Genomic DNA, 20,177 nt, shown 5'->3' on the forward strand with positions numbered 1-20,177 from the left:
CACATTCTTATCTGAATTTTTTATCCAATTTTCAAGGTTGTAACTCAGTTCTGTTGCATGGGTTTAAACTTAGGTTGTAACAGCAAATAAATACTGTTAACAGACGTCTAATAAATAATTTTCCAGTTGAAAGATTGTCTTTAACTAGATACTGATATATTTTAGTTGTTTCCCAAAAATTGACACATTATCTCTTATACTATAATATAGTCTAATATCACTGTCTTCCTGTGTCACACAACAATGCATTACTGCACGATATGTCTGGGTGAGAAGAAAGGTAACATAAACAGAAAACAACTATTTATAAGCAACCATATTCAAGAGCTGCAATTCTTTGCTACTGCATATGCATATTTACTGAAAAGAAATTCCACATTTAAGGGAAGGGAAATGCAAATCTTGCACAGAATTATTTATTTGTTTTTTCTTTTGTTTCTGAATACCCAACCAAAATTGCAAGGTACTGTACCAATAATAGTTTTTACTTATAAAAAGTTCCTTTCATCATTCACATTACAGTACATTTTTCCTTAATTTTGTTTGATCCAGGTAGTTTTTGTCGACCACCTTTCTTTGAACCAAGCTCTAATGAAATATTTCTATTTTTCTCCATGTTTAGCAGTTCCTGGAAGAGTTCCTTCACGTTGTGGTTTGTCTTTGCTGAAGTTTCCATAAAACTGCAACCCCATTTGCCTGCTTCAGCTTCCCCTTCAGAAGCAGGGACCTGAAACATTAATTTCTGATTAGCTCAGATGATAGCGCACACAAACCAGGAACACTTTCCTTTACCAGTACTTATGAATTACATGATCCTCATTTTCGCTCTCTATCTCTGCTTGCAAATTGTGACAAACCAGCCTGGTAGTGTAAAACATTGTATACACACAATACAACAGTCTATAAACGATTCATTGCAAATGGATTATCCTCAACTCACACACAGCCCACTAAAGATGATTACATATATCTTATTAAAATGATTAGTAATGTTACACATTCCAGGAATTGAGATTTATGTAAATAAATATTACGGCATCCGATGAAGAAAAAGTACTGGCGCTATGATAAGGAATAAACTGAGATAGCATAAACACACTATTTCGCTGTTTAAGATACTAACTTCCGTGTGTTACAGTTGCCTACTATACAGGATATTATTCTGCACGTACTGCTGAAGATAGTCTTATTGGCGGTGTTTGTATGAAAATGAAAGTTTAATGTTATGGTCTCCTACATGCTTGAAAACTTAATTAATGGAGCAATAGATTTACACAGTAATATTCTGTACAACAGCACTGTTTAGCAGTTAGTCAAGAAACTGATCACCTAGGACATGTATTTAACATTTTCCCGTTTTGAATTTAACTTACATCCACTTCTGCTCTACTCATGCTAATTGTTTGTTACCTGTCATTCAGATTGCAATCTGCCTTGCAATTTACTTGTGGTATGTGCCTTAATATCGACGCCTTCCCATCATGTAACTGACAAAGTTAAAAGCTCGCAATAAAATTGCCACTGGGTAATTTTAAATGATGATAAAACGGTTTAAGGCTCTTAATCATTTGTATGATCCCTATGTTTTATGTTTTATCTTTACGAAAGCACAGAAAATAATGTGGGGAAACAATTAAAGTTAATACTGAAGCAAAATGGAGACTTGCTTTCACTCTTTCACTTCCCTGTGAACGTGAAACAGAATGTTTATTTGAGCACCCGTATTCACAGCGCAGCACGCATACATACCTGGTTTGAGAAAAACTCTGACACCCTATTGCACGTCGACTGACCAAGGGAATCACGTGATCTTAGTTCCACGGAAAATATCTGGAACTAATTGGAAGAGAGGATGAAATGTTGGAACCAACATCACCGCATATTGGCGGCTCTCTCGGATCTAATCATCACCCAATGAGTGAACTTGCAAACTTTCTCCCTCGTTGAAATGAGGCTATTATCAGGACTGGAGGTGGTGTTTTAGGGTATTAGCGTGATGTCCACTATGCTTATATTTATAGGAACTCTGCGTATATTCATCAACAGCTGGGTTACTCTATTATTGTGAAAATGGGATGCGAATTGAAAGAAGTTTCAATAAGCTGCAAAAACTTAACATTACCACATGCTTCTCACAGGTAAATTTAGGACAATAAGCATAATGATTTTAATAAAAAATATATTATTCATCTATGAGTTTGAGTGTATATTATATAAAATGACAACTTGTTCCTGATAGACATTAATAGAATCCTGTAGCAAATGGAAGGCGGCATTTACGTACTGACTAGTTTAGACGAAAGACAATATTTACGTAACAGCAGAGAAAATATTGTACGTAGAACATAAGAAACAAAACTTTCTAAGGAAAATTTGTTACTTTCCAGGTGATTAATGGCTGTACTAAACATTTGGAAGCAAGCGAGAAAATAAAATATAATAATTGTAAGAAGAGATAGTAAATAAGAAATAGTCACGAACTGGAACAAGATTTCATTATAATGCGATGTCTAGAATGTTCCCGAATGTACCAAATTGCTTAAAGAGACAGGAAAGATCCTAATAAAAGAAGACTGACGCCTAATAAGACATTTACTATAGACCTGAGGAGTTGCTTACAGGGGATGTTATTGTAAGTCACAAAGATTACACAACCACAAGGAAATAAAATTTAAACCTACGTTTGGTACCACAAATTCCATAGGTCTTTTATGAAAATGACCGGGTTAATATTCACTTCGTTTTCGGATCTGATTTTCCTGCTGGAAGACAGGAGCGACAAAACAAAAACGAATACAAAGGAGGTTGCGAGTTTCACACTTTACATAAAGATTCGACTCCATCTTTCGATGGCCAAGACCAAGCCACTATCAAATCATGTACAAGTACTACATCAGAAACCAACAGCCGCATGCTTGTTAATATGTGTCCTATGGCTCCAAGAGTGTATGGCTTACACAAATTACGCAAGAATGACATTCCAGTATAGCCAGTAGTGTCATCCTTCTCTGCTCCTTGTTCCCTACTGGCAATAGAACTAGATTACATCATCATACGAAATAAAATTTCAGTCTGAGTTTGGTACCACAAATTCCATAAGATTCTTTTATAAATTCATTGTGTATTAGACCCACCTACTTCTTACCTAGTATCATTGCACGTCACTAACTTATTTACAAATGTACCCACAGATGACTTTCAATTGGCTCAACGGCTCCCTTGTCCTGAATATAAACACCTGCGGTTCCTTTTGCACATGACATCAGGCTCGAAGCGTGGGGAAATAAAATAAAGTTTTGAAGAAAAATGAATAACAGTAGTTATTTTTTTATTAACTATTGACGTAACACACTAACCCAATTTTCAGTTTATTAGATCTTATTATTGAAACAAAATAAATGGAAGCGATGAACTTGATTCTTCACCATCACTTCTTCAAATTTTGGCACAATACTGGAAATTGCGATTCTCATGTCTTCCATCTATATTCATACGCGACCTGTGTTTCGTGTTGATGACTGAGGATGCTGAAAAACCTGCCTCACATTAGTAGGATGTTGCAAAAGGTTTCAAAATTCGTAAGACCTGTTACATACTTGCGGATACTTCTACTTCTCCAATCTCCGAAACTTGATGATGAGGAAACGAACTTAGATTTCAATGTGCAGCTTCAAGGAATATCAATTAAATGCTCTTGTTCTTGAGTGGTAAGTCCTGATGAAAGTTCTGGACTTTGACCCAGTTCTGTTGATCAATTTCTTCTGGAACGTTCTTCAGGAAGTAATAACTGAGTTACGCTAAATGATCCAAAAACACCGACTCCAGTTCTCCTCTCAACTGAAAGTCATTGTCTTCTAAACCCGTGTGAAAAGCAAAACAAAAAAAATTAATGTATATCTTTATCATCGACCGTTTCCTTCCAAAATATTAGTTTCTTTCTGAAGGTTGAAATTTGTGTGACGGTCGTAGAATGTAGATCTAATTACCTTGGAGGAAAAAATGTAATGATCTGAGTTTTTCAAAGATGTCACAAAAATACTATAGCTTCGAAACACAATCTCTGTCTACGACGTTCTTTCGCTGAACAAAGGAAGAATGACGTTCATTCCTGAGTTCACAACCCTTTTCAAGACATTACCACACCAAAGCCACAGAGAGGTATTGTAATAAATTAGAACTCAGCCCTCATATCAAGTCTGAAAAGTTGATCTTCATAAAATTTGTTGCCATTTATAAATCTCATTAACGAATTAGGTACAAATCATTGTGGTCTCTTATATATTCATCCAACTGAATGGCGAAATCACCATTATCTTTGAGTTTTTCAACCAAATGATCATTAATGTTGTCAGCCATATCGAGTACTCGACGACTAATTACGTTGCTGACAAAGGTACGATTGCCATGGCCATCGCAGCTGACACACTTATCATAGTAGGTGTGTAAATTTTAGTGGATAATTTTGCGTGGGGCAATCACCGTCAGGAGCGCCACGTCACGTGATCAGGTCAGGCATTCACTATTCACTACATGCAGGAGGCGGCTGCTTGGTACTGGAGTACCTGTGGCGTGCACGTGGCCATTTTTTTTTTCTTTTAAGTTCGAGAAGCCCCCCCCCCCCCCTTCCCCTTGGGATCTGCGATGAACTGCCTGCCAAAATCGAAGTTACATCAACGACACTGTTGTCAGAGAATGCTCGTCCTCACAGATCTGATAGAGAAAAGGTAAATATGTTATTGGTAAACTTTTTGAGCATCCAAGGACAGCTTCCAGAATTAGTATCGCTTATTGAAGATCGTAATTCCCAGACAGTATTAGGAACACACATTTAGTTGAAGTGAACAGAAACGAAATCGTAAGTTCGGATTGGAATATTTATCTGAAGGACAGGTTAGTCACCAATGGTAACGACGTATTTATCGTAGTAAAGAATTCGATAATATCTGTCGAGGTTATAACGTGCTCCGAATGTGAATTAATCTGGGTGACGTTAAGCATCGAAGGTGGATCAAAAATGGTAATCGGATGCTTTTATATGAGAGGCAGTCTACATCTACATTTATACTCCGCAAGCCACCAAACGGTGTGTGGCGGAGGGCACTTTACTTGCCACTATCATTACCTCCATTTCCTGTTCCACTCGCGTATGGTTCGCGAGAAGAACGACTGCCGGAAAGCCTCCGTGAGCGCTCGAATCTCTCTAATTTCACATTCGTGATCTCCTCCGGAGGTATAAGTAGGGGGAAGCAATATATTCGATACCTCATCCAGAAAAGCACCCTCTCGAAACCTGAACAGCAAGCTACACCGCGATGCAGAGCGCCTCTCTTGCAGAGTCTGCCACTTGAGTTTGCTAAACATCTCCGTAACGCTATCACGCTTACCAAATAACCCTGTGACGAAACGCGCCGCTCTTCTTTGGATCTTCTGTATCTCCTCCGTCAACCCGACCTGGTACCGATCCCACACTGATGAGCAATACCGAAGTATAGGTCGTACGAGTGTTTTGTAAGCCACCTCCTTTGTTGATGGACTACATTTTCTAAGGACTCTCCCATTGAATCTCAACCTGGCACCCGCTTTACCACTAATTAATTTTATATGATCATTCCACTTCAAATCGTTCTGTACGCATACTCCCAGGTATTTTACAGAGGTTACTGCCACCAGTGTTTGTTCCGCTATCATATAATCATACAATAAAGGATCCTTCTTTCTATGTATTCGCAATACATTACATTAACCTATGTTAAGGGTCAGTTGCCACTCCCTGCACCAAGTGCCTATCCGCAGAAGATCTTCCTGCATTTCGCTGCAATTTTCTAATGCTGCAACTTCTCTGTATACTACAGCAACATCCGAGAAAAGCCGCATGGAACCTCCGACACTATCTACTGGGTCATTTATATATATATTGTGAAAATCAATGCTCCCATAACACTCCCCTGTGGCACGCCAGAGGTTACTTTAACGTCTGTAGACGTCTCTCCATTGATAACAACATGCTGTGTTCTGTTTGCTAAAAACTCTTATTCCAGCCACACAGCTGGTCTGATATTCCGTAGGCTCTTACTTTGTTCTCAGGTGACAGTGCGGAACTATGTCGAACGCCTTCCGGAAGTCAAGGAAAATGGCATCTACCTGGGAGCCTGTATCTAATATTTTCTGGGCCTCATGAACAAATAAAGCGAGTTGGGTCTCACACGATCGCTGTTTCCGGAATCCGTGTTGATTTCCTCAGAGTAGATTCTGGGTTTCCAGAAATGACATGATACGCGAGCAAAAAAAAAAAAAAAAAAAAGTTCTAAAATTCTACAACAGATCGATGTCAGAGATATAGGTCTATAGTTTTGCGCATCTGCTCGACGACCCTTCTTGAAAACTGGGACTACCAGTGCTCTTTTCCAATCAAAAAAATGGCTCTGAGCACTATGGGACTCAACTGCTGAGGTCATAAGTCCCCTAGAACTTAGAACTACTTAAACCTAACTAACCTAAGGACAACACACACATCCATGCCCGAGGCAGGATTCGAACCTGCGACCGTAGCGGTCGCGCGGTTCCAGACTGTAGCACCAGAACCGCTCGGCCACCAGCGGCCGGCTCTTTTCCAATCATTTGGAACCTTCCGTTCCTGTAGAGACTTGTGGTACACGCCTGTTAGAAGGGGGGCAAGTTCTTTCGCGTACTCTGTGTAGAATCGAATTGGTATCTCGTCAGGTCCAGTGGACTTTCCTCTGTTGATTGATTTCAGTTGCTTTTCTATTCCTTGGACACTTATTTCGACGTCAGCCATTTTTTAGTTCGTGCGAGGATTTAGAGAAGGAACTGCAGTGCGGTCTTCATCTGTGAAACAGCTTTGGAAAAAGGTGTTTAGTATTTCAGCTTTACGCGTGCCATTCTCTGTTTCAATGCCATCATAATCATCCTAGAGTGTCTGGATATGCTGTTTCGATCCACTTACTGACTTAACGTAAGACCAGAACTTCCTAGGATTTTCTGTCAAGTAGGTACATATAATTTTACTTTCGAATTCACTGAAGGATTCACGCATAGCCCTCCTTACGCTAACTTTGACATCGTTTAGCTTCTGTTTGTCTGACAGGTTTTGGCTGCGTTTAAACTTGCAGTGAAGCTCTCTCTGCTTTCGCAGTAGTTTCCTAACTTTGTTGTTGAACCACCGTGGGTTTTTGCCGTCCCTCCCAGTTTTACTCGGCACCTACCTGTCTAAAACGCATTTTACTATCGCCTTGAACTTTTTCCATAAACACTCAGCATTGTCAGTGTCGGAACAGAAATTTTCATTTTGATCTGTTAGGTAGCCTCAAATCTGCCTTCTATTACTCTTGCTAAACAGAAAAAACCTTCCTCCCTTTTTTTATATTCCTATTTACTTCCATATTCAGGGATGCTGCAACGGCCTTGTGATCAGTGATTCCCTGTTCTGTGCATACAGAGTCGAAAAGTTCGGGTCTGTTTGTTATCAGTAGGTCCAAGATGTTGTCTCCACGAGTCAGTTCTCTGTTTAATTGATCGAGGTAATTTTCGGATAGTGCACTCAGTACAATGTCACTCGATGCTCTGTCCCCACCAACCATCCTGAACATCTGAGTGTCCCAGTCTATATCTGGTAAATCGAAATCTCCACCTAAGACTATAACATGCTGAGGAAATTTATGTGAAATGTATTCCAGGTTTTCTCTCTGTTATTCTGCCACTAATGCTGCTGAGTCGGGAGGTCGGTAAAAGGAGCCAATTATTAACCTAGTTCGGTTGTTGAGTATAACCTATACCCATAATAATTCACAGGAACTATCCACTTCCACTACACTACAGGATAAACTACTACTAACAGCGACGAACACGCCACCACCTGTTGCATGGAATCTACCCTTTCTAAACACCGTCTGTGCCTTTGTAAAAATTTCGGTAGAATTTATCTCTGGCTTCAGCCAGCTTTCCGTACCTATGACGATTTCAGCTTCGGTACTTTCTATCAGCGCTTGAAGTTCCGGTACTTTACCAACGCAGCTTCGACCGTTTACAATTACAATACCGATTGCTGCTTGGTCCCCGCATGTCCAGACTTTGCCCCGCACCCTTTGAGGCTGTTGCCCTTTCTGTACTTGCCCGAGGCCATCTAACCTAAAAAACCGCCCAGTCCACGTCACACAACCCCTGCTACCCGTGTAGCCGCCTGCTGGGTGTAGTGGACTCCTGACCTATCGAGCGGAAACCGAAGCCCCACCACCCTATGGCGCAAGTCGAGGAATCTGCAGCCCACACGGTCGCAGAACCGTCTGAGCCTCTGATTCAGACCCTCCACTCAGCTCTGTACCAAAGGTCCGCAGTCAGTCCTGTCGACGATGCTGCAGATGGTGAGCTCTGCTTTTATCCCGCTAGCGAGACTGGCGGTCTTCACCAAATCAGATAACCGCCGGAAGCCATAGAGGATTTCCTCCGATCCATAGCGACACACATGATTGGTGCCGACAGAGCGACCACCTGCAGATGGGTGCACCCTGTACCCTTCATGGTATCCGGAAGGACCCTTTCCACATCTGGAATGACTCCCCCCGGTATGCACTCGGAGTGCACATTGGTTTTCTTCCCCTCCCTTGCAGCCATATCCCTAAGGGGCCCCATTACGCGCCTGACGTTGGAGCTCCCAACTACCAGTAAGCCCACCCTCTGCGACCGCCCGGATCTTGCAGACTGAGGGGCAACCTATGGAACAGCACAAGCAGCCATGTCCGGCCGAAGAGCGGTATCAGCCGGAGACAGAGCCTGAACCGGTTCGTCAGACAAACTGGAGAGGCCTTCCGTTTAGCCCTGCGGAATGTCTTTCACCCCTTGCCACACCTCGAGACGACCTCCCACTCTACCACGGGTGAGGGGTCAGCCTCAATGTGGGCAGTATCCCGGGCAGCCACAGCCGAAGTCCGATCGGAGGATGTGTGGGAAGCCGGCCGCGGTGGTCTAGCGGTTCTAGGCGCGCAGTCCGGAACCGCGCGACTGCTACGGTCGCAGGTTCGAATCCTGCCTCGGGCATGGATGTGTGTGCTGTCCTTAGGTTAGTTAGGTTTAAGTAGTTCTAAGTTCTAGGGGACTGATGACCACAGTAGTTAAGTCCCATAGTGCTCAGAGCCATTTGAACCATTTGATGTGTGGGACGAGCTGGCCGTCCCCGACAAACGCCCATCAGGACCCCCACAGTGATGCCCATTGGCAACAGCCTCAAGCTGTGTGACTGAAGCCAACACTGCCTGAAGCTGGGAGAGAAGGGATGCCAACTCAGCCCGCATCCGAACACAGTAGTCGCAGTCCCAAATGAAAACCGAACACCCGCTATAACGGGGCAATTGAATGGTTCCTTTCAAAAGTAATTACTACACGTTTCAAAATATTTATCCCACTGGTAGACGAGGCGATCAATTCCTGTTTCGTAGAACGCAGTCTGTCGCTAACGCACCCACTCTTGCACTTCCTTGTCCGACTGAAACAAGCGTCCACGTATGACTTTCTTCAGGTGGCCAAAGACGTGGAAGACGTGAAAATCACACGGTGAGAGATCTGGGCTGCACGGAGGATGCTGCAGTGCTTCCTAACCAAATTACTGAAGCGTAAGCCTTCGTCCGATTGGCAGTGTAAGGGGCGGAGATGGGGAGGCTGTTCACACAAATTTCGGTAAGATAATTCGTTCTTAGACCTCATGGGGCCTCTGCTCGTCGAGGTTCTCGTGCGTGGAACCACAATCAACGCGCTGCGCTATGAAAACACTTTGCAGAAACTGCGACGTCCCATAAAGTCAAAACGCAAAGGAATGCTATCGGACGGAATCACCTTGTTGCACGATAACGCCACCCCCACACTGCCAATTGGACGAAGGCTTCGGTTTAGGAATTACGTTGGGAAACGCTACAAGGGGGGGAGGGGGGAGGGGTAAGGGTCACGTCCGACGCTTGGAGGAGGCTCTGAATACGGGGCTATCGCACGCACTGGATGCAAACGGCTGCAAATTGTGGTACATGTCACCCGAGAAAGTCTACTCACAAAATTTCAGAAACTGGCTTTAAATGATAAATCTAGGAATATATTCCAACACCCTAGATATCTCTCCCAGGGGGATAGTGAGAAAAAGTGATTTTCACATGTTTAGAGACCTGAAGGAAGATATGCAAGGACGAAGAACTGCAAGAGTGGGTATAGTTGTCGATACGTCTGCGGCCGACCGCGTTCTACGAAACAGGAATTGATTGTCTCGTCTCTCAGTGGAATAAATGTCTTAAAGTATGTGGTGATTTCTTTTGAATGGAACCATTCCATGGTCCCGTTGTGGAGTGTGCTCAGTTTTCGTTTGGCTGCCCGTTATAGACCACCTGGTTCAGGAAAAGGAGTGGTAGAGCTCGTCATAGAGAACTTGGAGAATAACGTTAGTAACTTTCCTGATCATGCCGTTGTAATAGGGGGGACTTCAGCTTGCCAGGTACAGATTTGGAGAGTAATCCCATAAAATCTTATGGCAGAGACAGGGATTCATGTGCCATTATTCTGGATGTCTTATCCGAAAATTACATCGAGCTGATAACACTGTTCTACAAAAAAAACCTTTTTTTCTATTTCTGATAAAAAGTATTGTGATCCTAGTTGTAATTTGAGTGCTGAATTGAAAACTGGTTTTGGTTTTTTTCTGTCAGGGATAGTTTATGAGTAATCGCAATTTTATTTCTCTTTTCAGTTTCTGATATAGTGCAGCAAACGTGAGGTGAAATTCGACAAACAAATGCACATCTTTATGATGTTATAAGTTCATCACATTAATGGAGGGTGGGATCTAACATATAACACAGTAACCTTTGTGTATACACTTTGAAGCATTTATTTGACATGAGAAATTACAGAAAATTGACAAACAATGAGCCACTGCCTTGTAATGCACATCACTTTTTTCTCTTGTATTGTGAATCTTTCTTCTCTCGAATGATATTCCAGCAATAATCTGCTAACATAGAAGGTACCCACTTCCCTTCATAGTGCCTTTCTATGGTAGAAATGTCTTTATGGAATCTTTCCGCATGTTCTTCCGATACGTCACTACAACTCTCTGTGAAGTAGTCCAGATGAGAGTCCATCATATGTACCTTTCAAAGACATATTGCACCCCAAATCCTGATATGCTTTGATCATGTCCTTCACCATTGCTTTGTAGTTAGTAGCTCTTTTTCTTCCGAGGAAGTTTTCCGACATCATCTTGAAACAATCCCATGCGGTTTTTTCTTTATCAGTTAAACATGCTTCAAAATTTGCATCTTTCTGCAGCTCTCTGAGTTGTGGGTCCACAAATACACCTTCCTTTATTTTTGCAGCTGAAAGACGGGGTAATTTGGTAGCTAGATATGCAAACCCACAGCCTGTTGGATCCATGGCCTTCACGAATTGTTTCATCAGGCCAAGTTTGCTGTGAAGCGGTGGAAGTAGTATATATTCAGGAGCTACCAGACTTTCACGTTGTACATTCTTTTCGCCAACTTTCCCTCTTCGCCTAGGCCATTTCTTTTTCACGTAGTGAGAATTTTGGTCTCGACTATCCCACTCGCAAAGAAAACAGGCATACTTTGTGTAGCCTTGTTGCATTCCCAGTTCCATAGCAATTACCTTGAAATCTGCACATATTTTCCATTTGTGTTCATTGTATTTTAATGAATTTAGCATCCTTTGTACGAATTCGTAATTCTCTTTTGTCAAACTAGCGTAAGATACTGGAACACAGGGTATTTTATTTCCGTTATGGAGCAAAACACCCTTCAGACTTGTTTTCGATGCATCTATGAAAAGTCTCCACTCCAGTGAAATATAAGTGAAGTTCAGCACTTTCATCAGGCTAGCAACGTCATTGTAAATTGTCAGTGCTTCGTCAGTTGAAAAATAAGAACTAAAGGCATGTTCTCTGTGCCTGAACACACTGATTTTAGTACTTTGGTGCAGTAGATTATACTCTTGTAATCTTGAACCAAGCAGCTGCGCCTTTTGTTTATTTAGTCCTAGATATCGTACTAAATCATTTAAATCTGCCTGTATTAACAAATGTGGCGATGACTCACTTGTGCAGTGATATAAAGAATCATCATCTGTGATTTCTTCAGTACTACTTATTTCACTGTCTCTCAGAATTTGACCTCGAGCTCTTGAAGGTACTGGAAGGTTGTCGGAATGCTGAACTGGCATTCTCGCTGAAGGCAGATCTGGGTAAACAATGTGCCTCTTCGACTTTTTGCTTGTAAAACCCTGAATTTTTGTTAGACAGAAATAATAATCAGTAACATGGTCCTTAGGCTCCCTCCACACCATGGGAACAGCAAACAACGCCACATTCTCTTTAACTTTCCACCACTGAATTAGTTTGCAGTAACATGTAGAACAACAGCAATGTGGTGCCCATTCTTTATCTTGGTCTCCTACCTGTACTCCAAAGTAATGTTTGTATGCTTTCTTTATGATTGAAGAAATTTTCTTCCTATTTCTGGCAAAAGTGAACTTCCCACAGATGTAGCAGAAGTTTTCCGGCTTATATCGACATCCACGATGACGTGGTATTTCTGCAAATTTAAAAATTCCACTTTGGCAATACACCTGTATTAAATTAATAGTAGGGAACTAGAGGAACGCTGATGTGTAAAAACAAGCAGTTGTTTTACCTTGAGCACCAGGCTCAATCAGTTTACACACAGGAACTATAAAATTCAACCGTGCTCAGAAATATGACAGACAGTCACTTGTCAGCCAAAATACCCACTTGTTAAGACTGACACAAATTGCGGCTAACACCACTGTTGTAAACTCGATGCACCTGCCCCTAGGAGGCGTGAAGCTTTACTGCCGAGGCAGCGACCGGCTGTCGCCGTTCGGGTTAATGAGATGTTTCAGGTGGTCTTAATGACATAGATGTGGTAGCGGTAACCTAATGATGTCTGATTCTTCCCACCTGCTGTTGCACAAGAAATTATCACGTTCTATCACTACTGGATGCGGCAACATAACCGTATTTCTCTATAACGTCTCTGTGTTTACCATGAATTGTGAATATACATATATATATATATACGTATTACATAAAAATTATCCCTGACAACGATATTTTGTTTACATATTTGAATTTCCCACGGTAAAATGGTCTAGAAGCACATACTTTAATATCAGAAATAGAACCCATGTCGAACAGTGTAATTGGAGAACCAACTGCTAAACGCTTAAGTCTGTGATAGTAACTATGACTAAAGGTATTAAAAGGAATGTTAGGAAAGTTATCAATAATGAATCTACCGAGAAAGTCTACTCACAAAATTTCAAAAACTGGCTTTAAATGATAAATCTAGGAATATACTCCAACCTCATAGATATCGCTCCCGGGGGGATAGTGAGGAAAAGATTATACTGGTTACAGCACGCTCAGAGGCATTTAAAAAATCATTCTTCCCGAGCACCGTACGTGAATGGAACGGGAAAAAGCCCAAGTAACTGGTACAGTGGAACGTACCCTCGGCTATGCACCTCACAATGATTTGTGGAGTATAAATGTTGATGCAGATGTAGATATAGAAGGGTACAAACTGCAGAGAATATGAGAAGTCAATGTCAAATATTCACTGCTGAGGACGAACATATGTAGCACAAATGAAAAAAATTCAAAAGCATCATTCAGTATGCTTCAGACAAGTGTGTTCGAAGCAAGGTCTTAAGCACCCACCGTGATTTAATAGCCGTGTTAAAAAACTGTTTCGTAAACAAACGAAGAGAGCTTATTGACAGATTCAAGAGAAGTCAAAACGTGGCTGACAACCAAAAGCTGATCGAAGCGAAAATGAGCGCAAGGAGAGCAGTGAGAGAAGCGTTCGGTACTCTGAAAGTAAAATTTTGTCAATCGATCTGACTAAAAACCCTGAGGTTTTGGTTCCACGTATAATCAGTAAGCGGTTAGAAATCCTCTATTCATTAACTCTGTGATCATAATGCACAGAATCAGAGGGTAAATGAGACAAGGCCGAAATACTGAATTCGGTATTGCGAAATTGTTTCACCGCCTAAGATCGCAATAAGGTTACTGCTTTCATTCATAGTACCAACGTCGAAATGTCAGACACTCAGATAACTGATATTGGAATAAAAAAGCAACTACAATTGCTTACTAGTGGAAAGGGATCAGGACCAGACGAGATACCTGTAAGACTCTACAAAGATTATTCAAAAGAATTTGCTCCCTTCCTATGAGCAGTTTATCATAGATCGCGGGGGCAATGAAGGGTACCTAGCGACTGGAAAAAAGCTCAGGTCGTTCTCTTTTTCGAGAAGGGTCGTAAGGGAGATGCATATAATTATAGTACTATAATTATGTGCATCTCCCTGTATCGTCTGTCTGTTGCAGAATTATGGAACATGTTTTATGCTCAAGAATTATGAAGTTTTTGGAGAACGAAAATCTCCACTATAAAAATCAACATGGAATCCGCAGATCTGGAAAACTCACCTCGCACTGTGCCTCCATTTGTTTCACAGTGCCGTAGACAACGGCGTTGAGGTTCATTTCGTGTTCCTCGACTTCAGAAAGGCATTTGACACGGCCCTGCACTACCGTTTGGTGGAAAAATACGGGCTTACCGAGTATCGAACCAGATTTGCGAAAGTAGTCAAGACTTCCGTGCAGCCGCGCGGGATTAGCCGAGCGATCTAGGGGCGCTGCAGTCATGGACTGTGCGGCTGGTCGCGGCGGAGGTTCGAGTCCTCCCTCGGGCATAGGTGTGTGTGTGTGTGTGTTTGTCCTTAGGCTTATTTAGGTTAAGTAGTGTGTAAGCTTAGGGGCTGATGACCTTAGCAGTTAAGTCCCATAAGATTTCACACACATTTGATCATTTGAACTTCCTTGCAGATAGAGCTCAAAACGTCGCTCTTAAAGAAACAAAGTAAGGAGCTGTAAAGGTAATTTCGGGAGTACCTCATGGAAGTGGGAGAGGACCATTACTGTTTACAATGTACATAAATGACAAAGTAAGAAGCTTCCGAAACTCTATGCGACTGTTCACACCGGAAGCGGCTGTGTATAGCAAAGTAGCTACGCCAGAAGTCACTATCTATTAGCAAAATGAGCTACAGAGGATTAATGAATGGTGCAGGCCTTGGCAGTTGATACTGAATCTAAATAAATATACCACACAGCGCATACATAGGAAAAGAAACCCATTACTGTATAACTACATTATTTATGACAAATCGCTGGAAAAAGTATCTACTGTAAAATATTTAGGAGCTACCTGAAATGAAATAACCACAGAAAATAAATATTAGGAGAAGTAGATGCCAGACTGACTCATAGGCAGAATCTTAAGGAAATGTAACACATCCACGAAGGAAGTGATTTACAAGGCACTTGTTCGACCGATTCTTGAGCGTTTCTTCATCAATCTGGGACCCTTAACAGGTAACACTGATAGAAGAGATAGAGAAAATCCAACGAAGAGCGTCGCGTTTCATTACGGGACCATTTAGTCGGCGCGAGAGCATTACAGAGATGCTCAACAAACTCGAGTGGCAGACGTTAGAAGAGAGATAACACTTTCCGGGAAGAGTCGGACAACATGTTTCTTTCTCCCATATACATCTCGCGGAATGACCACGACGAGAAAATACGAGAAATTGGAGCTAATACAGAGGCTTACCAACAGTCATTCCGCCCACACGCCATTCGCGAGTGGAACAGGGAAGTGTGGATCAGTTAGTGGTACCAGAAATACCCTCCACCACACACCGTTAGGTGGCTTACGGTGTATGTTGTAGATGTGAATGTAGATGTTAATACCATATCCAGAGCATGTGGTAAAATAAGATATTCCGCTATGGTGTGAAGTTTGTTGCCTTTTTGCTACAAGGTAGGACATTTCGTGAGGCAAAAGAGTCTTAACTTGTTGAATGTAAGTTTTTTTAACTTATGGGAAAAGTATTTTCGTGGTTTGTTTACTAAACTGCCGTGATTTAACTCCAAATGTCGTTTCATTTTATCAGGAAACGTACTTACAGTAGCTAGTACTCTGAAACAAAAGACACACTATGATATTTATTCATTTGCAAAGGTGAATTCAAATATCTCGTCATGCATCCCTCATTTTAGTCTATTCGTTTCTTTAGAACTGAATGCTACGTTTGAAGCATCACGTTTTATACTTAAATTTAAATATTTATCCATGCTGACAGAGAAAACAGTCGCAAAACAACCAACAATTAAAACCAACCTGCCTTCGGCAAAACTGATCTTGGAAATCACTATCACTGATTAAAAACATATGAGTCTGGTATTGCGGTTCGACTATCACAGTAACAACACTTCATTGCTGGCCCGCTAGATGCCTCTTTTAGCGGACATGTTATTCCTTTACTCATAAAGTAAATAAACCAAATTAATTATTTTTATGAATATACAGCGGCGCCATTACGTAGCTGTGACGCCCCTGGGAACTGCGATGTACAGAGCGAAAATCCCAGCATTAGCAAATTAAAAGATATTTTGCGTCGGTCTAAAGTAAATCCTGTAGAATTACGTGAAGTAAATCCTGTAGAATTACGTGACGTACTCGTTGCTAGTCAATCATATGTAAAACAGAAATATTTTCAATTTGAGAACACTTATTTTCTGATCGCCTCTCAGTCCTATGTTATCTAAAATTATTATGGACGTTTTCTTACAGAACGACCTACTGAGTTGCAAAATTAATTATTGGGTCAAGTATGTAGAGCATTTGTTGTGTTTAAGGATAGGTGCCACCAGATAGTTAAATAAATTGCTACAACATTTGAACTCCAAAAACAACAAAATTTAGTTAGCAATGTGTCTGAGACGTTCCCCTATACATTTCTTGGATCTCAATATACTCATTAACACAAGGAAACACTTAACACACTTATTCGTTATTTGCAGAAAAAGTCGACTACCGATATTGTAATCCCCGCATTCTGCTAGCACCTACAACACAAACACGCAGCTTTCTTTTGTATGGCGCATCGCTTCATATCAGTTTCATTATATGTCGTTCAAACACTGTTTCAGACTATCACACTTATCGCCTTCAGTAATGACTATAGCTTTGACCTAAATGATAGTATTCTACGAAAAAACAAAATTACATTGCTTCTGTATACTGACCAACAGGAACAAGTCAACAGTTACAAAACCTATTAGACTATCCGATAAGTGAACATTTCAGATAGCATTGACGTTTCGCCAAAGACAAGATAAAATATTTGGTACAGAGTGACTTGTGCCAAATCACCTCCAAGTACTGTAGAAAAGAACATGTTGGTCAATCAGACAGAGCTGCAGGAATTATTTTTTGAAACACGAGAGAACATAGAAAATACGAAAGACAGAGTCTACCTCTGCGGAACATTTTGTAACAAAAATCCTTCAGTGCGATGTGGGGTGTAACGTCCTACATACAGTTCAGGAAATCAGAAAGAAGGCATTACTGTAAACAATCAACATATGACACTGAATGCCAGCTTAAATTTAAATGATTAAATTCAGTTTCCTTTTGCCCTCTCTTAAATTTGTATTGCAGTAGTAAATTCAACTTTATTTTTCGTACACTGCCGGAAAAAATTAGTACACCTGGAAAGACGACGTCAATTTTGATCCGATGAAGCCATGTGCCACTTGAGGGACGGTAGGTGCAGGGATCATTGTTTCAACGTCGTTCGCCAACAGATAGCGTAGTGGCATAGCTCCCAAAGCGCCATCTGTGTTCACCCTTTAATAGGAAATTCTCACATCCAGAAAGCTCAGTATGGGGCACACGTGTGAAGTAAGCAGGTAACCATGCCACGGAGACACTCTCGTGCTTCCTACAGCCAACTGAGCGAGTCTCAAATGGTCCTTTCGGAGAATTTTCATTCAAGTTGGACGTGCTGCGACAGCTGTGCTACGATGTTGGTATCTGTGGTCACGTGAACATTCTCACACACGTAGACGAGGTTCTGGACGTATACGCAGCACGCCAGGATCGTCGTATTGTAAGGGCAGCAGTGACAGATCGCACAGCTACCACAGCACAGATAAGAGGGCTTGTGAGCCCAGACGCGTCAACACGAAACGTTGCGAATCGGTTATCATTAAATAGCAAGACATCAGCTCTGCTTACGTATATTACATGAGTGTGAACTGACGTTACTAGTGACTTTGTGTACTTTTTCCCACAAATGGTTCAGTTAGTAATTATCGAAACGCTTTTACAACTTTCAAGTAACAATGGAAAGCAATTATGTGAAGCCTGATACTAGAAACCTTCCAAACTATTACGCATTTCTGACTTACGCAGCATCGTTTGGCAACGAAGTCAGCCTACGTTCCTCCGCAATAGTACAAGAATTCAGCCACGCGTAGTTGTTGTTTAGCGTAGCCAAGTGGTTGCCGGCACGGTAGCTCAGCGTGTCACGGATGGGTGCAAAAATTGTGTTTTCCTCTTCATGTATGCAACACGTTCTGAGACATTGTTATTCGTCTGAGTTAAGATTTTTCAGCAATATTACTTACATGTAAGAGCGCACTTCCTCAGTAATGAATTCGTGATTTCTGTGTGTTTAAAACATGAAATTGTTGGAGATGAAATTGCTGTGAGTGAAACAACTGACAGAGACCTTTATATTTTTTCTTGTTAGAAATAAATCACCAGTTTTTCCAATATGTAGTGATTTCCGAGCATGCGGTTAGACAAGAATCTAAGAGCACAACTTAAATTACTGGGACTGTAACTAGCAGCAGTCATCTTCATAATCGTGCTTGTCACAAGTCTTTATCTGCGATTGAATCCTCAACAACAGTAGACAGAGATGAAAGATCTCCGCCGTAATATTTTTAGACTGTAGCACCATATACGAAACATTTTCATTCATGAGATGCATGTTATAAACTTCTACGAACTGCAGGAGCTCTCGAAAACGTGTTTTTTCAATTTTATTTTTAAGACGGAAATCGTTGACATATCATATAGGGAAATGGGCTACTTAATAATTTGGATCTCTAAGAGTGAGTTATAACCACATTCTGTTTGTCTTCTTATTCTTTTAGCACAGACTATAAATACTGGCAAAAACTGTTCAATAATAAGCGCCTCTCCATACCCAGGGTTGCTGTTTCTGTTTCAAATAAAATACCCATAAACGACAATCACAACAGCAATCCTAAAGACTCTTTCAGTGTCACTGAACTGTGAACCTACTAACCTCATTTTCGTCCGACATTGCCGCTGATATTTTAGCAACACTTCGTACTGCGTAACATAAGTTCGATACTGCGAAGAATAGCGTGGCTGTGTCGTCTGCTAAACGCTTTGTGTTTGTGGCGCTGTGCGCGTTGCAGTGCGCATGCGCGGATGTGCGGTCGCTTGCTTTCGATTGGCTTGTGCGACGCGAACTGACAACAGCGCTTCGGTTCTCTAGACCCGAACTGTATCGCTACCGAAATGCATACTGAACAATGATGGGACTCTAGTTGTAGTACTAGACCGTTCGGTGCTATTGAGTACCGAAACGATCGGCACAATGGCGGAAAGATACAGAATAGGGCCTGTGGCGAGCGCTGTCGCGTAGAGTGCATTTGTCCAAGACACAAAAGCCCCAGGCCTTATGGTCTGGGGTGCGATAAATTACAACTCTCGTTCACCTTTGGTGTTTCTGAAGGGCACGCTAACCTGCGATCGGTAAGTGCAGAGTGCTGTTAGCCTCCTTTCTTGACGTTCTTACAACAGGAAGCTAATGTGTTGTTCCAACAGGATAATACTCGCCAACACACTGCCTGCAAAACTAACGTTGTCTGCAAGACGTGCTGCAACTTCTGTGGCCAGCATGGTCTCCGGATTTGCCTCCGATCGAGCACGTGTGGGATGTGATGGGACAAGAAGTGACTCGTGCGACTTGTCAACCAACAACTCTTACAGAATTACGTGAACAGGTCGAGTAGACGTGGCATAACGCATCCCACGACAGTATTCGCCATCTGTCCGGTCGACTGGATGCGAGAGTTAGCGCCTGCATTGCCTCCTGTGGGGGCTACATCATGTACTAATATGGATGTTTCAGCAGGGGTCAGTACCTGGTACCTAAGAACCGCTTGTGCTATTTGTCTGTAAACCTAATTATTT

General features: G+C 41.7%; 1 protein-coding gene across 1 annotated transcript in view; it reads right to left on the reverse strand.

Moving 5' to 3' along the window:
• Positions 1–428: 428 nt before the first annotated feature.
• Positions 429–20,177, reverse strand: part of LOC126249646 (GTP-binding protein Di-Ras2) — an 872,182-nt gene continuing 852,433 nt past the window's right edge. Inside the window, exon 6 of the mRNA XM_049951325.1 lies at positions 429–727. Coding sequence (XP_049807282.1) covers positions 512–727 — 216 coding nt within the window. The 3' untranslated portion in view covers positions 429–511. The remainder of the gene's footprint in view (positions 728–20,177) is intronic.

Source organism: Schistocerca nitens, chromosome 3 (assembly GCF_023898315.1).
Source record: "Schistocerca nitens isolate TAMUIC-IGC-003100 chromosome 3, iqSchNite1.1, whole genome shotgun sequence".
Classification (NCBI taxonomy): Eukaryota; Metazoa; Arthropoda; class Insecta; order Orthoptera; family Acrididae; genus Schistocerca; species Schistocerca nitens.